General features: G+C 42.7%; 1 protein-coding gene across 5 annotated transcripts in view; it reads left to right on the top strand.

Annotated features, from left to right (window-relative positions):
* The window catches only part of b4galt7 (xylosylprotein beta 1,4-galactosyltransferase, polypeptide 7 (galactosyltransferase I)), a 45,343-nt gene extending 30,569 nt beyond the window's left edge, over positions 1-14,774 (top strand). For 3 of the 5 annotated variants that reach the window (XM_007909883.2, XM_007909882.2, XM_007909880.2), the window contains 5 exons: positions 3,542-3,880; positions 4,611-4,836; positions 5,599-5,682; positions 6,333-6,437; positions 10,163-10,727. In XM_007909883.2, the coding sequence (XP_007908074.2) occupies positions 3,542-3,880; positions 4,611-4,836; positions 5,599-5,682; positions 6,333-6,437; positions 10,163-10,318 (910 nt within the window). In that variant the 3' untranslated portion in view covers positions 10,319-10,727. Of the gene's footprint in view, positions 1-1,015; positions 1,210-3,541; positions 3,881-4,610; positions 4,837-5,598; positions 5,683-6,332; positions 6,438-10,162; positions 10,728-14,257 lie in introns of those variants that run through there. The other 2 variants (XM_007909885.2, XM_007909884.2) reach the window with 2 other exon arrangements.
* The last annotated feature ends 982 nt before the right edge of the window (positions 14,775-15,756 follow it).

Here is a 15,756-nt window from a genome sequence, read left to right as displayed (position 1 = left end):
ACAACACAGAAACAGGTCAGCACTACCACCAACAACAACAAATTACATTTGTATAGCTCCTTTCACGTCAGGAGGACGTCCCAAAGCGCTGGACAGTCAGGGATTTTGATCTAAGCAGGGGTTTGGGATCAGGAGTGGTGGAGGGCAGGGAGGGTCGGGGTAGGAGAGTAGGTAAAGACGCAGTCGAAGAGGAGGGTCTTGAGACGTGCCTTGAGGGAGGCAAGGGAAGGAGCAAAGCGAAGGGACTGTGGGATGGAATTCCAAAGGGTGGGGGCAGAGAGGCTGAAGGCCCAACTGCTGATGGTGGGGCAGGCCAGGCGGGGACGTGGAGTAGGCCAGAATTTAAATTGAGAGCACTGGATGGCAAGTTTCCCAATACTTGACCAGATTTGGACCACCCAAATCATCAGGGTTTTGGCTTGCTGTAGCTGCCTCTAAATTCTGCCAACGAGCTGTGCTGACTTCAGAAGTGCTTGAGAGTATTGCGGACCCGCCTGGCTCAGGAACTGGACTATTGAGACTGTTAAGAAGACTGAGCTACAATGCCCACCTACTCACACACACAGAATACTGACCAGTTGGTGTATAGTATTTGAAAGGGTGACCATATGTCCCGGATCTCCGGAAACTGTCACCGGATGAATCATTGTGTCCCTGAGGCCATGATTGCCCCGTCTTGAGTTTAGCAACAAACTGAGCAAGAAACATTCTAAAGCAGATGCACTCATTAGAGAAATACAGCCATTAATCCAACAGCCTTCTCCATTGCTGCCAGTTTTCAAATTTTTAAATACGCTTGTATTCCCAGATTTGGCTTACAAACTATCGTTAGCCTATTTAACTGTGATATATATGTATTTTGTAATTTGTTTTACAAAATACAGTATGGTCACTCTATTTAAATTTATTTAAATGTGTCTGAGAACACTGACCTGCATCACAGGACCAGGTGCAGGGAAGCAGAGATCCAGGTCGGAACCTTTGTGCTCAGTGCTGTGTTTCCGCCGGACTGTGGGCGGGTGGCACAGGCCGCCAGCGTGTAGGAACCCCGGGGAGCGAGAGGCTGTGAGGCCGCGAGAGAGAGCAGATCCCCCCGCGGGGCCAGGCTCCAGGTGTCGAGGATTATGTGACGGGCAGGAGAGGCAGAGAGAAGATGATGTACTCCTCCAGGCGCAAACCGGTCCTCTACTTCACTAAGGAAGACAGCAGGTAATCCGCAGGTTGAGGCACAACCAGATGGATTGTTCTCCCCCCCTTTACCAGATATTAAACATAATAATAATCCTTGTATTTGACATAGAGCCTTATCACATCGTCTCAAAGCACTTCACAGAATATACTATAAAGTGAATTGATTGTGTGTTTTGTAGGCAAACCCAGTTGGTTATATTATATGCATAGTTTTGGACGTTGATGCAGTTTTGTCCATCTCCACACCTTCAGTGGATTAATTGCACCTCCCACCAACAGCTACAACAACAGAATTACATTTGTAAAGTGCCTTTCACTTCGGGAGGACATCCCAAGGAGCTGGACAATCAGTGTTTCAGACCTTGATCTGGGGGTCAGGGAGGGTGGAGAGCAGTGGGGGAAGGAGGGTGATCGAAGGCACGGTCGAAGAGGAGGGTCTTGAAGGAGGCAAGGGAGGGGTCAAGGTGGAGGGACCCGGGGATGGAGTTCCAGAGAGTGGGGCTGAGAGGCTGAAGGCCCGCCCGCTAATGGTGGAGCTGGCGAGGCAGGGGATGTGAAGCCAGAGCCCACTGAGCGGAGGAAGCGAGCAGGTTGGTAGGGGGTTAGGAGGTCGCAAAGGTAAGGAGGAGCTAAACCATGGAAGGCTTTGAAGGTGAGGACCAGTATCTTGAACTGTATCCTCTGTGTTATGAGAAGCCAGTGGAGTTTGGCGAGGATGGGGGTGATAGGGTCCTGGGCGCAAATCAGAAATAATAATATAATAATAATAATAATCCTTGCATTTGATATAGCGCTTTTCACGTCGGGAGGACGTCCCGAAGCGCTTCACAGAACACACTGTAAAGTGAATTGACCGTATATTTGTGGGCGAACGCGGCAGCCAATTGCGCACAGCAATGTCCGACAAACAGTCATGGATTCAAAATGACCAATTTATTATTGTTTTTTTTTTTGGAGGGATTATTATTGAGCGTATGGAGTAAGGAAACTTGCCCAAGGTTTCGCCCTGCCGGGAATCGAACCCAGATCTCTCACTTGCAAAGCGAGTGCTCTAACCACTGAGCTACAGGACTCCATAATATTTGGTATTTGGTGAAAATTTTTAGAATAATTTTTTTTCTAAGGATATTGGAAGAATTTAATTTTTATAAAGTGAATGGTCTTGAATGACGCATAGAAAACAGAGGAAAGTATATACAATGAGAAAAAAACAATATAAGGTTGACTGTTCTGCGAAGATGCTAATGGCAGCACTTAAGTTGGCTTGTACTTTTGTTCCTGTTCATCCTTTCATTCTGCTTGTAATTGTAGTTGCTTTGATAGAGACAAATTCTCTGTTCACAGTTAAATTGGTCTTTAGTACTTTATTGTGGCAATGTGTGCATTCAGCACTGACTAGGGATTGAACCTGGGACCTTACCAGTCTCTGGGGTCAAATCAGTGTTGTTTGTGTGTTTTATAGACCCCATTGTGATTCAGCTAAATATGTCATCTTTTATTGTACTGGGTATTAATGAGCACTTGGTCAATTAAGTGGATTGTAAACTTAAAAATTGTGAATGTTGCAATTGCACAGCAGGTCTATTAGGATGTGACCATTGATCTGACCTGAAACAGTGGGCTGTGTACTCTTATCTATTCATTGCTTCATTCTGCCTGGCAGGTCTTGTGGTCGAGCTGGTCTTTCCACAAAGGAATCTGCTTTGTGAGTGGCATGTGCTTCTGTGCTGCTGCATGTGAGTGCAGTGTACATGCCAGTGTGGCATGTACATTCTCATTACACCGTGTGTGCCCCCCAATGGTGTATGTAAAGGTGCATGGAGGACAACTGCTGTGTGGAACACCAGGGTTTGTTCCATAATCTGTTTTCAGTGAGAAGTTGAAACCACATTGCCTCAGGCCTGGCACTACCAGTATATAGATACCAACATCATCAAAGATCATAATAATAATAATAATTTGATAAAGTGCATTATCACATCATTGAGATGTCTCAAAGTACTTCACAGAATATACTGTAAAGTGAATCGACTGTATATTTTGTGTGCAAAATGCGACAGCCAATTGTCCCACAAACAGTCGTGGATTGAGTGACCAAATTATTTTTATTTTATTTTCTGGAGGGACTATTATCGCGATCTGCTAACCGACTAACAACCAGGTCCTATTTGCTGCTAGGTAAACAGAAATGTGTGCGTATGTGCACGTTGACGCAGGAATGCAACTGCTTAAAAAAAACAGGCACTGATCAACACTGGAGCTTGTCTGTGGACCACTAATCCTTTCAGTGGCTGCTTCTGGCTTTGTGCCTTTAAATGCCTCCAAGAAATGAAGTTTTATTCCTTTTCAGATCAGCCTTGCTCCTTAGGATGTTGCCCAGAAGATGTTCCGTCTTGAAGCTGTTCTGTACACTGACAATCCTGGGATTCTTTTCTGTGATGTGGCTGCACTTCAACTGTGCAGCAAATAGCCGACAGAGCAGTATTGCTGACCTCTCCTCACACCAATCCTGCCAGGAGGAGAAGGAGGAGGATCCGACGATCTGGGGCCCTCACAAAATTGCCATCGTTGTTCCTTTCAGGGAACGCTTTGAGGAATTGTTAAGCTTTGTGCCCTACATGCACGAGTTTTTAAACAAGAAGAAGATCAGACACAAAATCCTTGTGATCAACCAAGTCGACCACCTCAGGTATTGCTCTTATAAGGTGTGAATATATATGCAGAAACTGACAGACTATTTGTTCAGTAGGTTTTACGTTGGCTTCTCACTCAATCAAAATAAACCACTGCATAAAGAAGAGAAATCCTGCTGCCAAAAGGAACAGCAGATTGTAAGTTTGTACAATGTGTGCGGCAGCCACTGACTGCCTGAAAACATGCTACAAATAACACTGGGTATTTTATTCAAATGAAATGCATTCTTATTCTCCCTTTTTTTACACAGAGATGCTGGCCATGCTTGTCCCATCACTACCTGCCGGCTGGCAGTGTTGTCACATCAATAACTGCAGTCTGGTAACAATGTCCCACTGCTTACAAAGGGGAACACTTAGTCTTGTGAAACATTCAAAGGCTGTAACTGTGCCATTGGTGCTGATCTGGGCCTGCTCCATGTCCCTCCGCTCAGGCCACCCCACCATCGGAGGGCGGGCCTTCAGCCTTCCTGTCCCCACCCTCTGGAACTCCATCCCACAATCCCTTCACCTCAAGGGCAGTCTCAAGAACCTCCTCTTCGCCAGTGCCTTTGGTCACCTTCTTGCCCCTCCCCTCCCTGCCCCCCACCCCTCCCTATCCCAATCACCACCTTGAATCCAAATCCCTGACTGTTCAGAGCCTTGGGACATTTTTCCGACGTGAAAGGCGCTATACAAAGGTAATTTGTTGTTGGTGGAGGTGCTGACCTGTTTCTGTGTTGTTAGGTTTAACAGAGCCTCTTTGATAAATGTGGGTTTCCTGGAGAGTGGGAATGACACAGATTACCTCGCTATGCACGATGTGGACTTATTGCCCCAGAATGAAGAGCTGGACTACGGTTATCCAGAAAAAGGACCATTTCACGTAGCATCACCAGAGCTTCACCCCCTGTACCACTACAAGACATATGTGGGAGGCATCCTCCTGCTCACTAAGCAGCACTTTGAATTGGTTAGTAACAAAGCAAATCTCTAACACCTGGTTGTTTCAACCCTGTCTGGGTCAGATGTGAGTGTGGTGCACAGGAACATAGGAAATGCTGGACGAATAAAGACCATCCAATTCACCTGCCACCAACTTGGCAGTCGCATGCACGTGTCACGTCCTGAACAACTCGTATACCTGTATCCCAAAAATATTATTTCCTGAATGAAATCTATCTAATTTACATTTGAAAGAATCAATTCTGCTTCCACTGTCTCCCACCAGAAGAAATGGGCTCAAAAGTCCGGATGGCAGGAGCGTGTGAGGAAACATTTTCCATCTTTCCTTCCTCTCTCTTGGCACAGCGAAAACTTGTCACCTCCCTGCACGGATTCAGCTCTCGCTCTGAGCAGATCCTTTTAGTGTACTTGCATTATACAAGCAGCTTGACATCCCACTGAGATAATACAAAGGAGGTTGTGAGTACAAGGCTGCCATTTTTGGATCATTCCTTTATTTGTATTCAGTATAAATAATTCTGCTTCTCCCTCCTCGGTTCACTGTAGTGCAAAAGAGAAGCGTAGATGGGGGAGAAGATTGACACAAAGCTAACCCATAGTGTAAGCTTCACTAAAATGCATGTATTTGAAGTTTTTTCTGTGATCTAATTGCCTTGAGATCAGTTAATGCTCTGAAATATTCACATTTACAGTAGGACTGCGTCTTTTTCCTTTGCTTACAATGTGTGTATATATATTTAGACTGTGTCTTTTCCCTGTCTTTTTACAGTGTGATGGGATGTCAAACCGGTTCTGGGGATGGGGGCGTGAAGATGATGAATTTTACCGGAGAATGAGAGCAGCAGGACTGCAGGTAACTATTTTGCAGGTAACTATTTCACATAACTGGCAACTCCAGAGATCACTGCATCTGGTGCGAGTGACTTTAAGCTCGAGTCTAGACTCTTCTTGTTGATCAGTGTGAGAGAGGCCGTGCTCTACTGGATCAACTCCATTCCCTTTTCAAATAGCGCCATGGGATCTTTTATTTCCACATGAACAGGCAGAAGGGCCTTGGTTGAATGACTCATTTGAAGGACAGTACCTCCAACATAACAGCATATCCCAAGCATTACATTGGAGTGTCATTTTAAACTATACGAGTTCCAAGTCCAAACTTTGGGCTTGAACCCACAACCTTCTGACTCAAAGGCGAGGGTGCAACCAAATGATCTATCTAGTGCTGCGCATGTAATTTCTTTCACAAAAAAAAATCCTATGTCACTGCTAACTAGATTCTATCGTTGCTGAGTTTTAATCTAGGCTCGATTCCCATTAAGGAGAGAGAAGTTTTTTTTAGTTTTGAAGCCCATTTGTTTTTGCGAATTGCCCTACAACTGAATATTCAAACCCTCAAGTAAGGAGTGAGCTTTGAGACAGAGCTCCTTTTCTGCAAGGTAACACAGAATTTATTGGGGTATATTCTGTTGTACAATACATTTAAGACTCTTTCTTCTGATATAGCTTTTCCGCCCCACGGGAATTACAACGGGATATGAAACATTCCGACATATCCATGACCCAGCCTGGAGGAAGAGGGACCAGAAAAGAGTGTCCGGACAGAAGCAGGTAATAATAATAATAATAATCCTTGCTCCTTATCAAGTCGCAGAGACGTCTCAAAGCGCTTGACGGGATACACTCTAAAGTGATGTGACTGGGTGTATTTTGTGAGTAAATGTGGTAGCAAAAATGCACAAATGGGACACACAATGTCCCACAAAAAGCCATGGAGTAAGTGACTCATTTTATTTGGGGATTGTTGGGCAGGACACCAGGAGAAACTCCCTTCTCTTTTCAAATAGAATGACTGCAGTATATTGCATATCCCATGGCACTGAGTAAGAAATAGACTATACTGTGTGATCGGAGTAAGGGTTATATATTCATTGTTACTGTGAGACCAAATAGGATTGGTGAGCTGCAGGCTCAAATTCCCACATGGGGTTATGATGTAGTGGCAATAAAACGGAGACCTGGCTCAAACCAGGGTAGGAATGGGAGCTGAATATTCCTGGCTACAATGTATTCAGAAGGGATAGGGAAGGAAAAAGAGGAGGGTGGGATGTCCATATTGATTAAAGACATGGTTACGCTCCTGGAAAGGGACGATGTGCTAGAGGGTCCAAAAACAGGATCTGTTTGGTGAGAGTTAAGGAGCAGAAAAGGAGCTGCTACTTTGTTAGATCACCAAATAGCGGGAAGGAGATAAACGAGCAAATCTGCTAGCAGATTTCAGAAAGATGCAAAACCAGTAGAGTAGTGATAATGAGGGACTTCAATTATCCTATTTTAGACTGGCAAAATAATACTGTAAAAGGCAAGGAGGGGGAAGGATCCCTGAAATGTGTGCAAGATAACTTTCTGGATCAGTATGTTTCCAGCCCAATGAGGAAGGAAGCAGTGATGGATCTAGTTCTGGGGAATGAAGTAGGGCAAGTGGAGCAGGTTTCAGTAGGAGAGCATGTGGACAACAGTGATCACAACATCATCAGATTTAGAGTACTTATCGAAAGGGACCAGGAGCAATTAAAGGTGAAGATACTCAACTGGAAGAGGGCTAATTTCAATGATTTAAAAAGGGACCTAGCCAAGGTGGACTGCAAAGATTGGCAAGTAAAACAGCTAATGAGCAATGGGAAGCCTTCAAGGAGGATACAGTTCGGGGACGGAACAAATACATTCCCACAAAGTGAAAGGTAGGACATCCAAATCTCCCTGGATGAATAAGGAAATTGGGATTAAAATAAAACAGAAAAAGGAGGCTTAGGATAAATGTCAAGTCCAAAATACAGAAGATAATCAAAAAGAATATAGAAATTACAGAGGTGAACTGAAAAAGGAAATAAGAGGGGCAAAGAGATTGTATGAGAAAAGATTAGCGGGTAACATAAAAGGAAACCCTAAGGTATTTAATAAGCATATAAAGAACAAAAGGTTAGTCAAAGGTAGGGTGGGTCCAATTAGGGACCAAAGGAAATCTTCTTATGAAGGCAGAGGGTATGGCTAACATACTGAATGAATACTTTGCATCTGTCTTCACAAAAGAAGAGGATGCAGCCAATACCACAGTATTCGAGGAGAGGGTAGAGAAATTGGATAAGATAAGAATAAACTGAGAGGAGGTATACTTAACAGGTTATTGATGCTCAAGGTAGATAAGTCACCCGATCTGGACCGGTTGCATCTTAGATTACTGAGGGAAGTAAGGGTGGAAATAATGAATGTTGTGGCAACAATCTTTCAATCCTCCTTGAAAACTGGGGTGATGCCAGAGGAGTGGAGGGTTGCAAATGTTACTCCCCTGTACAAAAAGGGTAGAAGGATAAACCAGGGAACGACAGGCCAGTCAGCCTAACATCAGTAGTGGGGAAACTTCTAGAGACTATAATCCGGGAAAAAATACATTTTCACTTCGAAAAATACGGGTTAACAAAGGACAACCAACACGGATTTGTTAAAGGCAAATCATGTCTGACAAACCTGATAAAGTTTTTTGGTGAAGTAATGGAGAGGGTGGATGAAGGTAGTGCAGTTGTTGTAGTTTATATGGATTTTCAGAAGGCGGTTGATAAGAGGCCTGTAAGCAAAATAGAAACCCATGGTATTAAAGGGACTGTTGCAGCATGGATACAGAACTGGCTGGGAGACAGAAAGCAGAGAATGGTGGTGAACGGTTGTTTTTCTGACTGGAAAGAAGTGAGCTGGACGATTCCCCAGGGGTCAGTATCGGGACCACTGCTGTTTTTGATCTATATAAATGACCTGGACTTGGGTATAGGGACTACAATTTCCAGGTTTCCAGATGATACTAAGCAAAGAAAAGTAGTAAACAGTGAGGATAGCAGCAGACTGCAAATGGACATAGACAGACTGGTAACATGGGCCGACACGTGACAGATGAAGCTTAATGTGGAGAAATGCAAAGTGATGCATTTTGGGAGGAAGAATGAGGAGAGGCCATGTAAGCTGATGGTACAATCTTAAAGGGGGGGAAGGGACAGAGAGACCTGGGGGTTCATGTAAGTAAAAGTGACAGGACAGGTAGGTAAAGCTGTTTTTTAAAAAAACAGCATACGGGATACTAGACTTTATAAGTAGGAGCATAGAATACAAAAGTCAGGAAATTATGATGAAACTTTTTGAAATGCTGGTTAGGCCTCAGCTGTGTTCAGTTCTGGGCACTACACTTTAGGAAGGCATTGGAGAGGATGCAAATGAGATTTACCAGGATGGTACCAGGAATGAGGGACTTTAATTATCAGGAGAGGCTAGAGAAGCTGGGATTATTCTCTTTGGAGGAGAGAAGGTTAAGAGGAGACTTAATAGAAGATTTAAAAATTTGACACTGTGAACAAGGAGAAACTATTTCTACTCGCAGGTGGGTCAGTAACCCGGAGACACCGATTTAAAATAGTTGTTAAAAGAAACAGAGCGGAGGTGAGAAATTATTTCACACAGTGAGTTCTTCGGATCTAAAATTAATTGCCTGAAAGGGCGGTGGAAGCCAATTCGATAACAAATTTTAAGAGAGAAGTAGATAATTATTTGGGGAGGACAAGTTTGCAGGGCGACGGGGAGAAAGCGGGGGAGTGAGATTGAATTGGATAGCTCTTTTTAAAGAGCCAGCACAGATACGATGGGCCAAATGGCCTCCTTCTGTGATGTATAATTCTATGATTCTATCTCAGTAAGAGATGCTGTAATCCTAGTTACTTTGAGATTGGGAATGTATCATGGAAATCACAGAGGTACATTCCTATCTCTGGCACAAGTTGTTTGTGCTTGTGCGGTGTCTCTAATGGAGAATCATATTAGACATTCACATACTCTGTTACACTACTCATTTATAATGCTCTTCATCTGTTGCCCATTGTTTTATGGCTCCCTCTCTATTAGAAACAACCTGAAACAGCCTCCATAATTTACTGACTCAGGAAGGAATCAATGGTTCCCAAAGCCACATTTACAAAGAGTATATGAAAGAAATTGTATGTTAAACGAGAAAATTGCTGTAGTTAAATCTTTGCTATTAGAGTGAAAATAAATTTGGGTCTGGAGCTCTGCCACTGACTTCCTTGTTAGTCGGGTGTCCCCACTTGCCTTTGCTTTGAACAACTGGGATCTAATAAAGGCTGGGTTTTCTCCCAATATGTACTAGATTGATTGATTCTTGAAAGCGGTTTCATAAAACGTGACTGGATAATCTGGTTCTTGTCCTCTGCATTTCTGTCCAGCCAATTCTTCCAGGTACATACTGACTTGCATCTCTTGTTTCCTTCTCCTATTAACAGGAACAGTTTAAAGTGGACACAGAGGGTGGCTTAAAGAACTTGAAATACAAAATTGGTTCCCGAGCAGAGCTCACAATAGGAGGGGCACATTGCACCATTATCAGCATCTTACTAGAATGCGATTTGAACGAAACCCCTTGGTGTGTAATAAACTGAATGGACAGATGCTGGAAACGATTGGATTTCACTTAATTGACATGGGACTGACTTGATGGTGGATGAACCTATCACCATGGGATTTCAGATTCCTGTTCCTAAAGGCGATGCTCTTAAAGCACAAGGTGTTGCCTGCTGAGCGGTGTCCAGGTGCTGGGGTGAATGCAATATTAGATAGAAGCGGAACCCCTTTCTGTTGAGTGACACAGGCTGTTAAGTATTATAAATTATAGCAGAGTTTGCAAGTCAATTGCAAGTGACTATTCACTTGCCAGTGTGATTGATGAAAGATGAAATCTTTGTGATGATGGAGGTACTGATGAGCTGTCACGATAGTTAGCGGAGGGGAATCTTAAACTTTTATTCGAAAGTTCTTCAGAAATTCACAAGCCCATAGAATTATACAGCACAGAAGGAGGCCATTCGGCCCATCGTGTCTGTGCCGGCTCTTTAAAAAGAGCTATCCAAATCAATCGCACTCCCCCGCTCTCTCCACATAGCCCTGCAAACTTGTACTCCACAAATAATTATCTACTTCTCTTAAAAGTTGTTATCAAATCGGCTTCCACCACCCTTTCAGACAATGCATTCCAGATCCAAACAACTTGATGTGTGAAATAATTTCTCCTCACGTCCCCTCTATTTCATTTAACAACTATTTTAAATCGGTGCCCTCTGGTTGTCGACCCACCTGCCAGTGGAAATAGTTTCTCCTTGTTTATCCTATCGAATCCCTTCATAATTTTGAAAACGTCTATCAAGTGTCCTCTTAACCTTCTCTGCTCCAAGGAGAATATTCCAAGCTTCTCTAGCTTCTCCTGATAACTGAAGTCCCTCGTCCTGGTACCATCCTGGTAAATCTCCTTTGCACCCTCTCAGATGCCTTGACATCCTTCCTAAAGTGTGGTGCTCAGAACTGAACATAGTACTCTAGCTGAGGCCTAACCAGTGTTTTATAAAGGTTCATCATAACTTTCTGATTGTTGTATTCTATGCCCCTATTTATAAAGCCTGGTATCCCATATGCTTTTTGAACAGATTTATCTACCTGTCCTGTTACCTTCAAAGATTTACTTATATGAACCTCCAGGTCTATGTGTTCCTTCACCCCCTTTAAGATTCTACTGTCTAGTTTATGTTATCTAGCCCAAGATCAATTCAATTTGCTTTTTTTCTTTTATCAGTGTAACATGTTAAAGAAACATTTCTTCGAAAATGAAGGAAAAAGGACTTGTTAACCATTGATGGTGGTACTATTTATCGATCTTCCAACAGATTGTATCGTGTTACTCGGTGGGATGGTAGCTCGAGCAGAAATGCCTGCCAGCAGGGACTAAGCCACAATCTAATTTGTCTGGAGACTAGTTAAAACCATCACTGCAGAGTAACAAGTTGCTTTGTGGGCTAATAGGACTTTACCAGAATCAAGCAACAGCAACAACAAATTGCATTTATATAGCGCCTTTCACATCGGGAGGATGTCCCAAGGCACTGGAAAGTCAAGGGTTTGCACCCGAGCTGGGGGTTTGAATCGAGGGTTGGAGGGCAAGGGAGTGGGAGGATGGTCAAAGGCACGGTCAAATATTTACAGCACAGTACAATGTTTACTCTCCTGTCCTGAATTAATTGAGCTCATAAACTTTGCCCAAGTGATTTGGAGTCTAAAAGTTTCAAGATTTTTTTGAATGATTATTCACCGTTCATTTCTAATTTCTTACATTCCAAAAGTGCAACAAAATTCCTGCTCCAAAAATGATCATTAAAGCCCTGGATTTCATTTATTTCCTTGGTGCTGTCATTGGCACAGTGCCCAGCAACTAGGTTGGTGTAAGTGGTTAATTGACTGGCTTCATATTTGCTATTGAGTTCAAATTTCAGCCAAAGTAATTGTCTTACAGGATATCGTCCATCTCCCTCACTTGCTCTCACTTACTCTCTGCAGCTAACAGGATACAGAAAGAGTGAGTGAGCAGCTAACTGCAACCTCAACTGCCTAGTTAAATTGAGCCACTCAGAAGGTTTTAGATTGACCTCTGATATGTGCTGAGTGCTAGGCAGTAACAGCACAATTATTCTCAGCATCCCTGGGCTACAAAGAGAAAATTCAGTTAAGGTTCCTGTTCTTGATTGCTACTGGTTGACCCCTGCTAAGTACCGTATAAAGGAGCAACACTAACAGAATTGTCATTGTGAGTACAGGATAGCTTTTTGTATACATCAAGATGCACCATTACATACAACAATAATGTTCCTATCCAGAAGGAATCGAAAGCTCCTGAATGAGTGATTCAGCAATCAAATGGACCTAAATGTTGAAACACTTTATTGTTATCTTGTGAACGAATAATAATTTGAGATGAACTCCTGACGTGAAATTCGCAATATCAAATGTAAGGATTATTTTTATTATGACTTAATAATGTATGTCAGACCATAATTGAACTGAGATTTCTCTCCACTGAATGGATTTTAGCAATTTTCATTCAGGGTAGTGTGCTCGCTCGCTGTGTGTTGACTTCCTGTCAAGATGTTACTTGCATCAACAGCACAAAAGCGAGAACATAACTGCTGTTGAAAGGGTACAGAGGTTTTGCTGCGGTTTGGAAAATGTTGTGTATTTAAAAAGTAGGAGTGCATTCTCAAACAAAGTAAAACCGGGACACAGACCCAGGCTGTGGTGGAGTTGAATATTGATTAATGTGTTGGGTTACAAGAAAGGGTTCTGGTCACCTTTGATCAATGGAAGAGTGGAAAGGAACAATTGCTCAGTAATTAAATACTCTACCCCCAAGTTAATCAATCTCAGCCAGGGTTTCACTGCAAATTGTACTGTTGATCTTGGTTGTCTCTGAATTAGATCAGCCATCTTTTCTGATCTATGTCCATTGGAATCTATGATAGAAGCAGCAACTCCAGTGGTTCAGAAGTCTGCTGGTACTCTCCATCAAGGTTCATTTTAGAAAGTTACACAGACCCATGTCTCTCTATCTTGTGTGAGTGATGGAGGAGAAACAACAACAACAAAATTACATTTGTATAGAGCCTTTCACGTCGGGAAGAAGTCCCTTATAACAAACAACAAGCATATATAATGCAAAAATACTAGTTTAATTTCACTGCCACAAAGATGAATGCAGGTTACATCTGACATTTACAACACAGAAGACCATTCAGCCCATCTGGTCAAGAACAAGTCTGTTTTGTGAATTCCTGCTCGTGGAGGGGCTGCAGCACAATTTGGGGCATTCTTTACATCCTGCTGAACTTCCAAAGTCCTTTTATTTAGATCTGAGGCTTCTTCATTCATATCGGGGGCAATAAAAGGTTTTTATGCTGTCCAAAATTCAAAGCAAGAGTCCAGATCTTGGGAAATGTTCAACACAAGCATATTTTTTGTGCAATTAATAGCTTAATAGCCCATCATATTTGCTCCATATATGGAAAAGTTGCATTGCAATGTGATATGCACATATCATGCCCCCCCCATCCCCAGCATTAATTCCAAACTGAAATATTGATGACATGGTACTGATGTCTAATGGTGCACCTAGTCAGAGCACTAAATTTGCCCACCTAGCGAGGCACAACATAGTAGCTTCCCAAGAGTTGAGAAATTAAAGAGGGAGTGATAGAAAATCAGGGAGATCACATTATGTTACAATATATGTTACCACCCCCCACCCCCCCCCCCCCCGTCTGCATGGCTTCAGAAGGGTGAAAAACTGGAAGTGGTTTGCCCTCCCATGAAAGTTCTATGAATGAGGAGCTTAAAAATTGGGGGCGAGTAAATAAGTAATAAATAAATTTCCAGTGACTCACCGAGCACTGAAAGCCGAACAAATAGTAATAAAGATTCGGAGTCTGTATGCAATGAGATGCTCACTTTTAAATCTCCGTTTTGATGAACCAGGCATCTACTTGTTCCTTGTGTTTGTACAGTGACTATCATGGGATTTTCAAGGCCTCTTCTTGAATGAAGTGAAGTTCTACATTCCAGCCACTCTGGTTGCTGGTGAAAAAGCACTGAGGAAGCTTATCGAATATGAAGTAGCATTTATTTTTATATTTTAGAGGTTGTGTTTTCCCTCCTCTTTCCCTGCTCTAAGAAAAAAAAGTTAATGCTGAATACATTTTTGTTCTGAGTTGCTTGATGTAGTCAGTACTTTACATGAGTGATGTAAAATTGCTTCATAAACACCTTCAGAGAGGATGTCAAGTATTCCGTGTTAACAGCCATTAACTCCAGCATTAACTTAAAACCATGAGAGTGAAGCTCAAATTGGGAATTGTTTGGTAATCTGTGGTTCATTTCAGTGTTTATTTTTATGCTTTGCTGTCTGGGTCCACACCAAAAAAGGGCTGGACAAATTTTCAGTATTGTAATGTGGTAAATGGACATTACTGTGCATTTTGATATTCTATTTATATCTTGATTTGCAAACTGGTAGAAATAAATTAAATTTACTGATTGTTGTATTTTACTTTAAACTTGTGAAAGTATTGCTTACGGCAATTCAGACACGGATGTCCCGAAACTCTGAAATATTCTTCCTCAATCCCTCTGCCTTGCCTAAAGACATTCCTCTTCGACCATGCTTATGGTTACCTCCCCCCTCCTAACATAACATAACATGTAGGAGCAGGAGTAGGCCATTCGGCCCTTCGAGCCTGCCCCGCCATTCAATCATAGCTGATCTTCTAATCTAACTTCAGCTAATACCATAACCCTGTCTTATCCCCATATCCCTTTTGCAATAAGAAACATATCTATCTCAGTCTTGAATATGTTCAAGGACTGAGCATCAACAGCCCTTTGGCGTAGTGAGTTCCATACATTCACCACCCTTTGAGTGAAGAAGTTCTTCCTCAACTCAGTGCGAAAGGGCTGGCCTCTGATTTTAAGGTTGTGACCCTGTTGTGCTCCGCCACGGTCAAGTCCTCTGGGAGACTACCCAGTGAGAGGGGCTCTGTATGAATGCAATTTGTTTTTTTAAAAAATATATACAGTAGCTCAGCTAGAGCACTCTTGCCTCAAGTCAGAAGCCTGTGGGTTCAAGCCTCAAAGTCTTCATTGTTTGCAGGTGCCATCTTTCAGATAAGATATCAAACCAAAGTTTGCTCTGCCTATTCAGGAGGCTGTTGAATATCCCATGGCACTTTTCAAAGAAACATAAAAACAGGAGTAGGCTATTCAGCCCTTCAAGCCTGTTCTGCCATTTTATAAGATCGTGGCTGATCTGCACCTCGAGTCCAGTTACTCTTGCCCCATATCCCTTAATACCCTGACCTAACAAATATCTTTCTACCTCCGTATTGAAAATGTGAATGGATCCAGCATCCACAGCCTTTTGGGGGAGAGAGTTCCAGATTTCCACTACACTTTGGGTAAAAATCTGCCTCCTAATTTCACTCCTAAATGGCCCAGCTGTAATTTTAAG

The sequence above is a fragment of the Callorhinchus milii genome, unplaced genomic scaffold (genome assembly GCF_018977255.1).
Source record: "Callorhinchus milii isolate IMCB2004 unplaced genomic scaffold, IMCB_Cmil_1.0 Scaffold13, whole genome shotgun sequence".
In the NCBI taxonomy this organism is placed as follows: Eukaryota; Metazoa; Chordata; class Chondrichthyes; order Chimaeriformes; family Callorhinchidae; genus Callorhinchus; species Callorhinchus milii.
The sequence above is the reverse complement of the archived record's forward strand: the minus strand, read 5'-3'. Positions and strand labels throughout refer to the sequence as shown.